The 17,640-nt window shown below is 42.9% G+C and overlaps 1 protein-coding gene across 1 annotated transcript in view; it reads left to right on the top strand.

Annotated features, from left to right (window-relative positions):
- The window catches only part of LOC115121478 (fibronectin 1a), an 85,911-nt gene that overhangs the window by 61,853 nt on the left and 6,418 nt on the right, over positions 1-17,640 (top strand). The window contains exons 30-35 of the mRNA XM_065019653.1: positions 3,565-3,652; positions 3,886-4,065; positions 4,940-5,029; positions 13,727-13,918; positions 15,102-15,191; positions 15,657-17,620. Of these exons, the coding sequence (XP_064875725.1) occupies positions 3,565-3,652; positions 3,886-4,065; positions 4,940-5,029; positions 13,727-13,918; positions 15,102-15,191; positions 15,657-17,620 (2,604 nt within the window). The remainder of the gene's footprint in view (positions 1-3,564; positions 3,653-3,885; positions 4,066-4,939; positions 5,030-13,726; positions 13,919-15,101; positions 15,192-15,656; positions 17,621-17,640) is intronic.

Below are 17,640 nucleotides of genomic sequence, written 5' to 3'. Positions count from 1 at the left end.
TTAGAATTATATCAACCAGGAAATGGCTGAGTGTTTTCTGCATACTGCAAGTATAACCGTCTGATTTGAGACATTTCTAACCCACATCTGAACTGAGTCAAAGTCATTATGACATGATTATAGGACATTATAAAGACACATTTTACCATGCATTATAACTGCATCGTAATGCATTATAGTGAAGTGTTACCAAAATCTACATGTGATTTATCCATAACTTGAGGGATGGATCATTTTTAAATGCTTGAGTTTTTTATTTTTTACTTTAAAACTTTTTTTACTTTTAATGTTTATATTCTCTATTTCCAGAATTGACTCTTCAGATATTTTCTTATCAAAACAGTCGCTTATTAATTAATTATTATTACCACATCAGTTCTCATTACTGGACGTCGCAAACCCTTGGATATCTGCACGAGCCATAATGAATCAGCGATATACAAATTACCTTAATTATTTATTTACTAACTAAATAATCACAGAAATACATAACAAACAAACAGTAGATATTTGGGTTACTACATGATACATTGTTTTTTAAAAGTCCCTAGCGGACGGAGCTGATATGACAGCTTGGTAGACAAAGGAAAGGGGTGGAGACTGAGAGAGCGGGAAAGACAACTTGTATTCACTGCACACAGTTGATAATTATATTAATTGAAATGCTAATCCTTTGCACATGAACGGCCGCTCATTGTATATATGTATATATATATTTGTTGTCTTCTCTGTTGGTATCGTCGGTCTGTCTGCTGGAGAGTCAGATCATCAGAGAGTCTCTGGATAACTTCCCCAGAAGTCACAATGTCCTTCGTGGTCGTTAGCTTTCTCCACGGCTCTGGATAGTGTCTGTTGTAATGGATACGTCAGGTGTACAGATGGTCGTTGCATAGAATAGATGCTTCTTCTGTTGTTGGTATTCTTGTACTAGACTTACGTAATTTCCAGGTGCAGACTAGTGATCGATAGTCTCTGAGTTGAACCATTTCCAGTGGTGTAGCCAATGGTCTGGTCTCCTGGGCTCCATATTTTCTGTTGTAATGGCCTATAGAGCTGTAACCATTTCAAATGCAGAGTCTGCTCCATATTTTCTGGTCTGATGGTCTATAGAATTGTAGCCATTCCAACGTGGGGACTCCGTCCCGGCATTCTCTGACTTAATGTACATTTTGTAGGAAGTGGTTTTATACTCTGGGGAGGTGGGGGGGGGGGGGCTATTCCATGACGCCTGATGTAATGTCTGGTCTCCTGGGGGGGGAGTGGCCACTGACTAGTTAAAACTTTACATCTTAACAAGTATCTCGTTTAGAAAGCCAACATCACATTACATCTTCTCACAAATAGTTTCATAATTTACTCATTCATTTTATCCAACATCTAGATGTAAATCTGACAGCTGGGAAATGTCCACTTTGAGAGAGAGAGTTATGTACGTTTTCCTGTCCCACATGAGATCACCAACTGAAACTTTTGCATTGTCCAAGTGTCTCTCTGTGTTCCACCGTTTTTTACATTCCATTCCCGAACACTACAGAGCATAGGGGCAATGTATTTTATGACCGACCATAAAACAGCAGACTTCCCGGCTCTCCCCCCTCTACGAGAGAGAGCACGCTGTAGAGGGGACCCACTAACCTGATCCTTCAGATCATCACAGGAGAGTCATGACACTAATGAGAGCTGTGGCTCCAGCTGTGGAGCTGGTCCCTCTCCCAAATGAAACCCTATTCCCTACATAGTGCACTACTTTTGATCAGGACCGATTATAGCTCCGGTGAAATGTAGTGCACTATGTAGGGAATAGGGTCCCGTTCGGGGCTCCACCCCAGGCCCTGTTGTGGGTCCTGTTTTGGGCTCCTCCCCGGGCCCTGATGTGGGTTTGAAACCAGTAGGCTGGTAGACTAGCGAAGCCACAGCCAGTCCACCAGCCTTGTCATTTCTAGTTGGCGAAGAATGCAACCACGGCCAGTCCACCAGCCTTGTCATTTCTAGTTTGTGAAGAATGCAACCACAGCCAGTCCACCAGCCTTGTCATTTCTAGTTGGCGAAGAATGCAACCACAGCCAGTCCACCAGCCTTGTCATTTCTAGTTGGCGAAGAATGCAACCACAGCCAGTCCACCAGCCTTGTCATTTCTAGTTGGCGAAGAATGCAACCACAGCCAGTCCACCAGCCTTGTCATTTCTAGTTGGCGAAGAATGCAACCACAGCCAGTCCACCAGCCTTGTCATTTCTAGTTGGCGAAGAATGCAACCACAGCCAGTCCACCAGCCTTGTCATTTCTAGTTGGCGAAGAATGCAACCACAGCCAGTCCACCAGCCTTGTCATTTCTAGTTGGCGAAGAATGCAACCACAGCCAGTGACTTTGAAAGTGGAACTGACAGGATTTTATCAACATCAAATCTTATCCAAATCTGTTTATATACACCCCCAGGAAGACAACATTTTAATTTTTTTTACATTTTCTGACAAGGGAGCACTTAGATATGGTAATTATTTTCACGTTTTCATAAATTCATAGAATGTTAGGTAGATTGCATTGACATTCCCAGCCTTAGTTACACTCCATACGTTTAGTCATTGAAACTGAAACGGTGCATCCCGAATGGAGGCAGCAAAAACAATGAACCAACTTTACAACTTGATGGCAATATTTTTGGGATTACCAATAAATGTATTGGTGAATTATATTAATCAACGACATCCATCTATTCTGACAACAATGCCTTTACAGACAGTACATAGAATATTGAATAAACTATAACCTATTTTTAAAACCTCTTATGAAGTTGGTTTTGAAGCATAAACTGGAACATGTATATATTTGACTGATATTTATGATTCTGTCAGTTTTTATATCTGCAAAGTAGTTAAAATGCAGTCAGTTCCACTTTAAAGTACTAGGGTGTTCAGTTCCACTTTAAAGTACTAGGGTGTTCAGTTCCACTTTAAAGTACTAGGGTGTTTGGGAGCTGATGGAGGTCCCGGTGAATCTTACTAAAGAGTTATTTTTCTTCTCCATTCTGTCTGTCTGTGTAGGTTTCCACTATGTATGAGTCTCACTCAGTTTATTCTGTCTGTCTGTGTAGGTTTCCACTATGTACGAGTCTCACTCAGTTTATTCTGTACTGTCTCTGTGTAGGTTGCTACTTTGTATGAGTCTCACTCAGTTTATTCTGTACTGGCTCTGTCTGTGTAGGTTTCTACTATGTATGAGTCTCACTCAGTACAGAATAAACTGTCTGTGTAGGTTTCTACTATGTACGAGTCTCACTCAGTTTATTCTGTCTGTCTGTGTAGGTTTCTACTATGTACGAGTCTCACTCAGTTTATTCTGTCTGTCTGTGTAGGTTTCTACTATGTATGAGTCTCACTCAGTTTATTCTGTACTGTCTGTGTAGGTTTCCACTATGTACGAGTCTCACTCAGTTTATTCTGTACTGTCTGTGTAGGTTTCCACTATGTACGAGTCTCACTCAGTTTATTCTGTACTGTCTCTGTCTGTGTTGCTACTATGTATGAGTCTCACTCAGTTTATTCTGTACTGTCTCGTGTCTGTGTAGGTTTCCACTATGTATGAGGTGCACATTTACGCCCTGAAGAACTCTCTGACGAGCCGCCCAGTTCAAGGAGAGGTCACAACTCTGGACAGTGAGTCTCTCTCGTTCCCACAGCCAACCGATACTGATGATAGTACAACATGGTCAAAATCCTCTTTTTATTTACACATTATCTGTAATCTAATTTAATCTTTAATCCACAAAACAGATGTTCACATATATAACAGACATTACAATATTTTAACAAAGGACAATGTTAGTTAATAAGACAAAGAAATTCAATTTAAAGAAAACTGGTAGAAATCTGCTCTCTTTGTGTTCCAGACATCAGTCCTCCGCGTCGCGTGCGTATCTCTGACGCAAAGGACTCCTCCATCACCCTGACCTGGAGATCCAAGACCGAGACCATCTCTGGCTTCCTGGTTGAGGCCACGCCCACCACCGGAGGCCACACCCCCATCCAGAGGACCATCGCCCCTGATTCCCGCACCTACACCATCCAAGGTACCCTTCCTATACCCCCCTAAACCTTCACCATCCACGGTACCCCTCCTACACCTTCACCATCCAAGGTACCCTTCCGATACCCCCTCATCAAAGGTACTCCTCCTATACCCTCCCTAAACCTTCACCATCCAGGGCCTCCCGGGTGGCGCAGTGGTTAAGGGCGCTGTACTGCAGCGCCAGCTGTGCCACCAGAGACTCTGGGTTTGCGCCCAGGCTCTGTCGTAACCGGCCGCGACCGGGAGGTCCGTGGTGCGACGCACAATTGGCCTAGCGTCGTCCGGGTTAGGGAGGGTTTGGCCGGTAGGGATATCCTTGTCTCATCGCGCACCAGCGACTCCTGTGGCGGGCCGGGTGCAGCGCTAACCAAGGTTGCCAGGTGCACAGTGTTTGGATGCGCGCTGTGTTAAGAAGCAGTGCGGCTTGGTTGGGTTGTGTATCGGAGAACGCATGACTTTCAACCTTCGTCTCTCCCGAGCCCGTACGGGAGATGTAGCGATGAGACAAGATAGTAGCTACTAAACAATTGGAAACCACGAAATTGGGGAGAAAAAGGGGTAAAATTCAAAAACAAAAAACCTTCACCATCCAAGGTACCCCTCCTATACCCTTCCTAAACCTTCATGGTACCCCCATGGTATCTAATGGTACCCCCCCAATACCTCCTACTCCATTGACCTCACCCTGCTGCAGTCAACATTCACTTCTGGGTCGTGTTCATTAGGACACGCAACATTTTTATAACGTCTTGCGACAGAAAATGGGCATTTCTTATGCACCAATCAGATTCATCTGGACCGTTCACCAAGTCTTTTGGTGCCTAATGAACACGACCCAGACTCTAGATCAGATTCATCTGGACCGTTTTCCACAGGTCTTCAGCCTGGCTCTACCTACAAGATCAACATATACACTCTGAACGGCAACGGCCGCAGTGCTCCCTTCACCCTCACTGCCACCACAGGTATACTACCTACCTCTCTCTCTCTATACTACCTACCTCTCTCTATATACTATATACTACCTACCTCTCTCTATATACTACCTACCTCTCTCTCTATACTACCTACCTCTCTCTCTATATACTATATACTACCTACCTCTCTCTATATACTATATACTACCTACCTCTCTCTATACACTATATACTACCTACCTCTCTCTATATACTACCTACCTCTCTCTATATACTACCTACCACTCTCTATACTATATACTACCTACCTCTCTCTATACACTATATACTACCTACCTCTCTCTATATACTACCTACCTCTCTCTATACTATATACTACCTACCTCTCTCTATACACTATATACTACCTACCTCTCTCTATACACTATATACTACCTACCTCTCTCTCTATACTACCTACCTCTCTCTATACACTATATACTACCTACCTCTCTCTATATACTACCTACCTCTCTCTATACACTATATACTACCTACCTCTCTCTATATACTACCTACCTCTCTCTATACACTATATACTACCTACCTCTCTCTCTATACTACCTACCTCTCTCTATACACTATATACTACCTACCTCTCTCTATATACTATATACTACCTACCTCTCTCTATACTATATACTTATATACTACCTACCTCTCTCTCTATATACTATATACTACCTACCTCTCTCTCTATATACTATATACTACCTACCTCTCTCTCTATATACTATATACTACCTACCTCTCTCTCTATATACTATATACTACCTACCTCTCTCTCTATATACTATATACTACCTACCACTCTCTATACACTATATACTACCTACCTCTCTCTATATACTACCTACCTCTCTCTCTATATACTATATACTACCTACCACTCTCTATACACTATATACTACCTACCTCTCTCTCTATATACTATATACTACCTACCACTCTCTATACACTATATACTACCTACCTCTCTCTCTATATACTACCTACCTCTCTCTATACACTACCTACCTCTCTCTCTATACTATCTACCTCTCCCTCTACACTATATACTACCTACCTCTCTCTCTATATACTATATACTACCTACCACTCTCTATACACTATATACTACCTACCTCTCTCTCTATATACTACCTACCTCTCTCTCTATATACTATATACTACCTACCACTCTCTATACACTATATACTACCTACCTCTCTCTATATATACTACCTACCTCTCTCTCTATATACTATATACTACCTACCTCTCTCTATATACTATATACTACCTACCTCTCTCTATATACTATATACTACCTACCTCTCTCTATATACTATATACTACCTACCTCTCTCTCTATATACTATATACTACCTACCTCTCTCTCTATATACTATATACTACCTACCACTCTCTATACACTATATACTACCTACCTCTCTCTATATACTACCTACCTCTCTCTATATACTATATACTACCTACCTCTCTCTATATACTATATACTACCTACCACTCTCTATACACTATATACTACCTACCACTCTCTATACACTATATACTACCTACCTCTCTCTCTATACTACCTACCTCTCTCTATATACTACCTACCTCTCTCTATATACTATATACTACCTACCTCTCTCTATATACTATATACTACCTACCACTCTCTATATACTATATACTACCTACCTCTCTCTCTATATACTATATACTACCTACCTCTCTCTCTATATACTATATACTACCTACCACTCTCTCTATACACTATATACTACCTACCACTCTCTCTATATACTATATACTACCTACCACTCTCTATACACTATATACTACCTACCTCTCTCTCTATATACTATATACTACCTACCACTCTCTATACACTATATACTACCTACCTCTCTCTATGTACTACCTACCTCTCTCTATATACTACCTACCTCTCTCTCTATATACTATATACTACCTACCTCTCTCTATACACTATATACTACCTACCTCTCTCTATATACTACCTACCTCTCTCTCTATACTACCTACCCCTCTCTCTATATACTATATACTACCTACCTCTCTCTCTATACACTATATACTACCTACCACTCTCTATATACTATATACTACCTACCTCTCTCTATACACTATATACTACCTACCTCTCTCTATATACTACCTACCTCTCTCTCTATACTACCTACCTCTCTCTCTATATACTATATACTACCTACCTCTCTCTCTATACACTATATACTACCTACCTCTCTCTCTATACTATATACTACCTACCTCTCTCTCTATACTATATACTACCTACCACTCTATATACTACCTACCTCTCTCTCTCTATACTACCTACCTCTCTCTCTATATACTATATACTACCTACCTCTCTCTATATACTATATACTACCTACCTCTCTCTATATACTATATACTACCTACCTCTCTCTATATACACTATATACTACCTACCTCTCTCTCTATACACTATATACTACCTACCTCTCTCTCTATACACTATATACTACCTACCTCTCTCTATACACTATATACTACCTACCTCTCTCTCTATACTATATACTACCTACCTCTCTATATACTATATACTACCTACACCTCTCTATATACTATATACTACCTACCACTCTCTATACACTATATACTACCTACCTCTCTCTATATACTACCTACCTCTCTCTCTATATACTATATACTACCTACCTCTCTCTATACACTATATACTACCTACCTCTCTCTATATACTACCTACCTCTCTCTCTATACTACCTACCCCTCTCTCTATATACTATATACTACCTACCTCTCTCTATACACTATATACTACCTACCTCTCTCTCTATACTATATACTACCTACCTCTCTATATACTATATACTACCTACCTCTCTCTATATACTACCTACCTCTCTCTCTATATACTATATACTACCTACCTCTCTCTATATACTATATACTACCTACCTCTCTCTATATACTACCTACCTCTCTCTCTATATACTATATACTACCTACCTCTCTCTATACTATATACTACCTACCTCTCTCTCTATATACTATATACTACCTACCACTCTCTATATACTACCTACCTCTCACTCTATACTATATACTACCTACCTCTCTCTCTATATACTATATACTACCTACCACTCTCTATATACTACCTACCTCTCTCTCTATATACTATATACTACCTACCACTCTCTATATACTATATACTACCTACCACTCTCTATATTATACCTACCTCTCTCTATATACTACCTACCTCTCTCTCTATATACTATATACTACCTACCTCTCTCTATATACTATATACTACCTACCTCTCTCTCTATATACTACCTACCTCTCTCTCTATACACTATATACTACCTACCTCTCTCTATACACTACCTACCTCTCTCTCTATACACTATATACTACCTACCTCTCACTCTATACTATATACTACCTACCTCTCTCTCTATATACTATATACTACCTCTCTCTCTATATACTATATACTACCTACCTCTCTCTCTATACACTATATACTACCTACCTCTCTCTATATACTATATACTACCTACCTCTCTCTATATACTACCTACCTCTCTCTATATACTATATACTACCTACCTCTCTCTCTCTATACTACCTACCTCTCTCTATATACTATATACTACCTACCTCTCTCTCTATATACTACCTACCTCTCTCTATATACTATATACTACCTACCTCTCTCTCTCTATACTACCTACCTCTCTCTATATACTATATACTACCTACCTCTCTCTCTATACACTATATACTACCTACCTCTCTCTATATACTATATACTACCTACCTCTCTCTCTATACACTATATACTACCTACCTCTCTCTCTATACACTATATACTACCTACCTCTCTCTATATACTATATACTACCTACCTCTCTCTATATACTATATACTACCTACCTCTCTCTATATACTATATACTACCTACCTCTGTCTCTATACTATATACTACCTACCACTCTATATACTACCTACCTCTCTCTCTCTATACTATATACTACCTACCTCTCTATATACTACCTACCTCTCTCTCTATACACTATATACTACCTACCTCTCTCTATATACTATATACTACCTACCTCTCTCTCTATACTATATACTACCTACCACTCTATATACTACCTACCTCTCTCTCTCTATACTATATACTACCTACCTCTCTCTCTATATACTATATACTACCTACCTCTCTCTATATACTATATACTACCTACCTCTCTCTATATACTATATACTACCTACCTCTGTCTCTATACTATATACTACCTACCACTCTATATACTACCTACCTCTCTCTCTCTATACTATATACTACCTACCTCTCTATATACTACCTACCTCTCTCTCTATACACTATATACTACCTACCTCTCTCTATATACTATATACTACCTACCTCTCTCTATATACTACCTACCTCTCTCTCTATACTACCTACCTCTCTCTCTATACTACCTACCTCTCTCTCTATACTACCTACCTCTCTCTCTATACTACCTACCTCTCTCTCTATACTACCTACCTCTCTCTCTATACTACCTACCTCTCTCTCTATACACTATATACTACCTACCTCTCTCTATATACTATATACTACCTACCTCTCTCTCTATACACTATATACTACCTACCTCTCTCTCTCTATACTACCTACCTCTCTCTATATACTACCTACCTCTCTCTATATACTATATACTACCTACCTCTCTCTATATACTATATACTACCTACCTCTCTCTCTATACTACCTACCTCTCTCTCTATACTACCTACCTCTCTCTATATACTACCTACCTCTCTCTCTATACTACCTACCTCTCTCTCTATACTACCTACCTCTCTCTATACACTATATACTACCTACCTCTCTCTATATACTACCTACCTCTCTCTATACACTATATACTACCTACCTCTCTCTCTCTATACTACCTACCTCTCTCTATACACTATATACTACCTACCTCTCTCTCTCTATACTACCTACCTCTCTCTATATACTACCTACCTCTCTCTCTATATACTATATACTACCTACCTCTCTCTATACACTATATACTACCTACCTCTCTCTATATACTATATACTACCTACCTCTCTCTCTATATACTATATACTACCTACCTCTCTCTCTATATACTACCTACCTCACTCTCTATATACTATATACTACCTACCTCTCTCTCTATATACTACCTACCTCTCTCTCTATATACTATATACTACCTACCTCTCTCTCTATACTACCTACCTCTCTCTCTATACTACCTACCCCTCTCTCTATACTACCTACCTCTCTCTCTATACTACCTACCTCTCTCTATACACTATATACTACCTACCTCTCTCTATATACTACCTACCTCTCTCTATACACTATATACTACCTACCTCTCTCTATATACTACCTACCTCTCTCTATACACTATATACTACCTACCTCTCTCTCTCTATACTACCTACCTCTCTCTATACACTATATACTACCTACCTCTCTCTCTCTATACTACCTACCTCTCTCTCTCTCTATACTACCTACCTCTCTCTATATACTACCTACCTACCTCTCTATATACTATATACTACCTACCTCTCTCTATACACTATATACTACCTACCTCTCTCTATATACTACCTACCTCTCTCTATACACTATATACTACCTACCTCTCTCTATACACTATATACTACCTACCTCTCTCTCTCTATACTACCTACCTCTCTCTCTATACTACCTACCTCTCTCTCTATACTACCTACCTCTCTCTCTATACTACCTACCTCTCTCTCTATACTACCTACCTCTCTCTCTATACTACCTACCTCTCTCTCTATACTACCTACCTCTCTCTCTATACTACCTACCTCTCTCTCTATACTACCTACCTCTCTCTATATACTACCTACCTCTCTCTATACACTATATACTACCTACCTCTCTCTATATACTACCTACCTCTCTCTATACTACCTACCTCTCTCTATACACTATATACTACCTACCTCTCTCTATATACTATCTACCTCTCCCTCTACACTATATACTACCTACCTCTCTCTATACTATATACTTTTATACTACCTACCTCTCTCTATATACTTATATACTACCTACCTCTCTCTATACACTATATACTACCTACCTCTCTCTATATACTACCTACCTACCTCTCTCTATACACTATATACTACCTACCTCTCTCTATACACTATATACTACCTACCTCTCTCTATATACTACCTACCTCTCTCTCTATACTACCTACCTCTCTCTCTATACTACCTACCTCTCTCTATACACTATATACTACCTACCTCTCTCTCTATACTACCTACCTCTCTCTATATACTATATACTACCTACCTCTCTCTCTATATACTATATACTACCTACCTCTCTCTCTATACACTATATACTACCTACCTCTCTCTCTATATACTATATACTACCTACCTCTCTCTCTATACTATCTACCTCTCCCTCTACACTATATACTACCTACCTCTCTCTCTATACTACCTACCTCTCTCTATACACTATATACTACCTACCTCTCTCTCTATACTACCTACCTCTCTCTATATACTATATACTACCTACCTCTCTCTATATACTACCTACCTCTCTCTCTATATACTACCTACCTCTCTCTCTATATACTACCTACCTCTCTCTCTATATACTACCTACCTCTCTCTCTATATACTACCTACCTCTCTCTCTATATACTACCTACCTCTCTCTATACACTATATACTACCTACCTCTCTCTATACACTATATACTACCTACCTCTCTCTATATACTACCTACCTCTCTCTATATACTATATACTACCTACCTCTCTCTCTATATACTACCTACCTCTCTCTATACACTATATACTACCTACCTCTCTCTATACACTATATACTACCTACCTCTCTCTATATACTACCTACCTCTCTCTATATACTATATACTACCTACCTCTCTCTATACTATATACTTATATACTACCTACCTCTCTCTCTATATACTATATACTACCTACCTCTCTCTCTATATACTACCTACCTCTCTCTATATACTACCTACCTCTCTATATACTATATACCTCTCTCTATACTATATACTTATATACTACCTACCTCTCTCTATACACTATATACTACCTACCTCTCCCTCTACACTATATACTTATATACTACCTACCTCTCTCCACTACCGTCCCCTCTCTCTCTCTCCACTACCGTCCCCTCTCTCTCCACTACCGTCCCCTCTCTCTCTCTCTCTCTACCGTCCCCTCTCTCTCTCTCTCTCTACCGTCCCCTCTCTCTCTCTCTCACTACCGTCCCTCTCTCTCTCTCTCCACTACCGTCCCCCTCTCTCTCCACTACCGTCCCCCTCTCTCTCCACTACCGTCCCCCTCTCTCTCCACTACCGTCCCCCTCTCTCTCCACTACCGTCCCCCTCTCTCTCCACTACCGTCCCCCTCTCTCTCCATTACCGTCCCCCTCTCTCTCCATTACCGTCCCCCTCTCTCTCTCCACTACCGTCCCCCTCTCTCTCTCCACTACCGTCCCCCTCTCTCTCTCCACTACCGTCCCCCTCTCTCTCTCACTACCGTCCCCCTCTCTCTCTCTCCACTACCGTCCCCCTCTCTCTCTCTCCACTACCGTCCCCCTCTCTCTCTCTCACTACCGTCCCCCTCTCTCTCTCTCCACTACCGTCCCCCTCTCTCTCTCTCTCCACTACCGTCCCCTCTCTCTCTCTCTCCACTACCGTCCCCTCTCTCTCTCTCTCCACTACCGTCCCCTCTCTCTCTCTCCACTACCGTCCCCTCCTCTCTCTCTCCACTACCGTCCCCTCTCTCTCTCTCTCCACTACCGTCCCCTCTCTCTCTCCACTACCGTCCCCTCTCTCTCTCTCTCCACTACCGTCCCCTCTCTCTCTCTCTCCACTACCGTCCCCTCTCTCTCTCTCTCCACTACCGTCCCCTCTCTCTCTCTCTCCACTACCGTCCCCTCTCTCTCTCTCTCTCCACTACCGTCCCCTCTCTCTCTCTCTCCACTACCGTCCCCTCTCTCTCTCTCTCCACTACCGTCCCCTCTCTCTCTCTCCACTACCGTCCCCTCTCTCTCTCTCTCACTACCGTCCCCTCTCTCTCTCTCTCTCTCCACTACCGTCCCCCTCTCTCTCTCTCCACTACCGTCCCTCTCTCTCTCTCTCTCTCCACTACCGTCCCCCTCTCTCTCTCTCTCCCACTACCGTCCCCTCTCTCTCTCCACTACCGTCCCCCTCTCTCTCTCTCCACTACCGTCCCCCTCTCTCTCTCTCCACTACCGTCCCCCTCTCTCTCTCCACTACCGTCCCCTCTCTCTCTCTCTCTCTCCACTACCGTCCTCTCTCTGAATGTTCTTATTTCATCTCATGAAACATGGGACCAACACTTGCCCGTTGCGTTCATGTTTTTGTTTAGTTGCTTAAAGGTGTTTTAAGTGTGTCAGTTCTCTAATTACATTTATTTATTTATTATTAGGGTTATTTGACATAAATCAACATTTCTGTAAATGTTTTCCAGATTTTAGCTGGTTCAGCCAGCATCTTTTCAACTGTGGAATTGATTGTCTCCCTGTCTTGTTTCTCTCCTGCAGCTAAGCCTATGGTGTCTCCCCCCACCAACATCCGGTTCACCTCTCTGACCCCTAGCAGCATCTCCTTTACCTGGGAGGGGTCCCGTAGTGCCGGGGTCACCGGGTATTACGTCACCTACGAGGAGGCGGGGGGCATCCCCCGGGAACTCACCCCGCGGCCCACCGCTTCCCGCAGCCAAGCCATCATCACTGGTAGGGCTCTCCTCCCAAAAGGAAAACTTTAAGAATGGGAAGCGTAGAAATAGTGCACATAGAACCGATTCTACCGTTTTATCAGACTTGCTTTCAATGAGAATGACATATCTATAACTCATGTTTCTGTCAATGTGGTGCGGGTCGGCCCACATAGCTATATACGGGACCTTTTTTTGTTTTTAGGTCTGAACCGAGTCGAATCAAACTGAACTGGTCGGGTTACGGATCCATACACCTCAGTGGCTGGGAAGTGTGAATAAATAGAACATACCAGAACAGTTTGGCTCAACATAATAGTGTGAAAAGTTCCGGGTGGGTTGTTTTAGCAAACAAGACAGACGCGTGTGCAACCGTGGAGCAAAACGGTCGGGCTTACATTCAATGGATTGCAGGGCTCTACATTTCAACCAGTTTACTTGCAAATGCTGCTCAAGTATTTTGCTGTGCAACCTGGAATTTGAATTTTATTTGTCAAATGTATTTATTTTTTATTTAACTAGGCAAGTCAGTTAAGAACAAGTTCTTATTTACAATGACGGCCCTACCAGAAGGCCTCCTGCAGGGGACACCTCAAAATAAGACTTTGTTTTAATAACAATAACAAGATACAATGAGCTGCACCTCATTATACGCCGACGATGTCGTTATCTAGACAATGTATCTCCACCTGAAGATCATAGAGAAATTCAGCTCCATCTCAAGTTCTAAAATGAATCCAACCAAATCAGCCCTACTGCCTCTCCAGGCCCCGATGGAGGGACTCCATCTCTACTTATTAAATCCCAACCGTTTCCCATTTTAAATGTTTAGTAATCGATATATATATATTTTTTAAATGTTTAGTAATCGATATATATTTTTAGATAACACGTACATGTGTTTAGCAGATGTTGTTGCGGGCGAAATGCTTCTAGCTCCGACAGTAATATCTAACATATTACACAACATATACCCAATACACACACATCTGGGTAAGGAATGAATTTGAAATGGACAATGTACCTGTACCCTGATTCCCGACATGGCAGCTTCTTGTCATTGTTGTAGCTGTCCGACCGTTCGACGCGAGCAACATTTTTCGTGACCTTGTCAGCTAAACCTGTCTATCGTAGCCTGTTTCTTTTTTTACTAAGTCTCTCCCTCACACTACGTTTTGTTTATTTTTTATAAACATTTTTAGGTCTGAAACCAGGAACTGAATACGTCATCAAGATTGTCACCCTGCAGAATGCTCTGAGAAGCACTCCTCTAGTGGGCAAGGCTAGAACTCGTAAGTACAACAATCAACTTTCCCATCTGAACAAGATGGGACCTTTTTTTTTTTTTTTTAACCAGGGAAAGAGCCTTGAGGTCAGATACCTCTTTTCTGAATGGAACAAATTGATGAAGAAGAAAGTTATTACAAAACCAATGAAACTCTGTGAATTATGTGCCTGTTGTAACAACGGCTTTTTGCAGGCAAGTAATTAATACATACTGAGGCAGCATCAAAATTGGCTCAGCTGCTTTAAGATAATGCTCTGACCTTTTTGAATATCTAAACTAAATTATTCAAAAGTTTTGATGTGCGCTAGTGGCAAGCTTTGCAGTTTGCAGGAGCTGCCCATTGAATCCAACAGGAAAGACAAGAGGACTCTCTCTGTAGTGTCCCCCTGCTGGTTGAACCTAGCCGCTGCAGCTCCTCTCCAGTCTCTAACGCTCTGCTTGCTCTGCTCCTAACCCGTCTCTCTGCTAGAACTGGCATCCCAGCTCCCTGTGTCCCACCGGCCCAGCCCCGATATCCTGGATGTGCCCGAGGACGAGGTTAACCCCAACTTCCCCACCGACCTCGACTTTAACCCCAGCAACCCTAGTTTCAACGCCAACCCCAATGGAAACCCCAACTACCCCCCCAACACCAACCCTAACCCCAACTTTCCCCTCAACCCAAACGGCAACCCCGACCAGTTCAACCCCAATGGTAACCCCAACTTCCACGTGAATCCCAATCCTAACTTCCACTTCAACCCCAATGGGAACCCCAACACCAACCCCAATGGGAACCCCAACACCAACCCCAATGGAAATTTCAACGTTAACCCCAACCAGTTCAACCCTAACACCAACCCCAACACCAATCCTAACCCCAACTTTCCCCTCAACCCCAACCCCAATCCTAACCCCAATTTTCCCCTCAACCCCAACACCAACCCTAATGGGAACCCCAACCAGTTTAACCCCAATGGTAACCCCAACTTCCACGTGAACCCCAACCCTAACTTTAACTTTAACCCCAATGAGAATCCCAACACCAACCCCAATGGGAACTTCAACGTGAACCCCAACAGCCCCCTCAACCCTAATGGCAACCCCAACCAGTTCAACCCTAACAGCAACCCCAATCCTAACCCTAACTTTCCCCTCAACCCCAACAGCGATGCCAACACAAACCCCAACTTCTATGGCAGCGCCAATCATAACCCCATTTTTAACACCAACCCTAACTTTAACCCCAATCCCAACCTCCCCCTCAACCCTAGCGGGAACCCCAACCCTAATGGCAACCCCAACTATAACGTCAATGTGAACCCCAACCTTCCCCTCAACCCCAACTTGAACCCCAACCCCAACTTGAACCCCAACCCCAACTTGAACCCCAACCCCAACTTGAACCCTAACCCCAACCCCAACTTGAACCCTAACCCCAACCCCAACTTGAACCCTAACCCCAACTTCAACACCAACCCTAACCCCAACTTCAACACCAACCCTAACCCCAACTTCAACACCAACCCTAACCCCAACTTCAACACCAACCCTAACCCCAACTTCAACACCAACCCTAACCCCAACTTCAACCCTAACCCCAACTTCAACACCAACCCTAACCCCAACTTCAACACTAACCCCAACTTCAACATCAACCCTAACCCCAACTTCAACACCAACCCTAACCCCAACTTTAACACCAACCCTAACCCCAACCCTAACGGGAACACCAACACCAACCCTAACGGGAACCCCAACCCCAACTTCAACCCTGACGGGACCCCCAACTTCAACCCTAACCCCAATGGGAATACCAAACCTAACCCCAACTTCAACACCAACCCTAACCCCAACGTTAACACCAACCCTAACCCCAACCCTAACGGGAACACCAACACCAACCCTAACGGGAACCCCAACCCCAACTTCAACCCTGACGGGACCCCCAACCCCAACTTCAACCCTGATGGGACCCCCAACTTCAACCCTAACCCCAATGGGAATACCAAACCTAACCCCAACTTTCCCCTCAACCCCAACGGGAACCCCAACTTTCCCCTCAACCCCAACTTGAACCCCAACCACGTCCAGCTGGTGGGGACTAACGGCCAGGACACGCTAGGCCAGCAGGGCCAGCACATCTACACAGAGTACCAGAGCCTGGGCCCCAACCCCAACGGCAGGGACAACCAGGGTCCAGCCATCCACCACCGTGAACCCCTAGTCTACATCCCCGTCCCAGGCCCCGATGGCCAGAGAGTGCCCCTGGTCCGGGTGAGCGAGGGTCCATTATCGGGTCTTCTGTTTGGGTTCCCTGAGAATGAGACCGGGTTTGGGGTGCCGCAGGAGGCCCAGACACGCACAACCATCTCATGGCAGGGTGTTCCTCAGAGCTCAGAGTACATGGTATCCTGTAGCCCCATCACCAACCTCGAAGAGAAGATGTTCCAGGTGAGAATACCTGTATTCAG

This window comes from Oncorhynchus nerka, linkage group LG1 (assembly GCF_034236695.1).
Source record: "Oncorhynchus nerka isolate Pitt River linkage group LG1, Oner_Uvic_2.0, whole genome shotgun sequence".
Classification (NCBI taxonomy): Eukaryota; Metazoa; Chordata; class Actinopteri; order Salmoniformes; family Salmonidae; genus Oncorhynchus; species Oncorhynchus nerka.
This window is presented reverse-complemented; position numbering and strand designations above follow the sequence as displayed.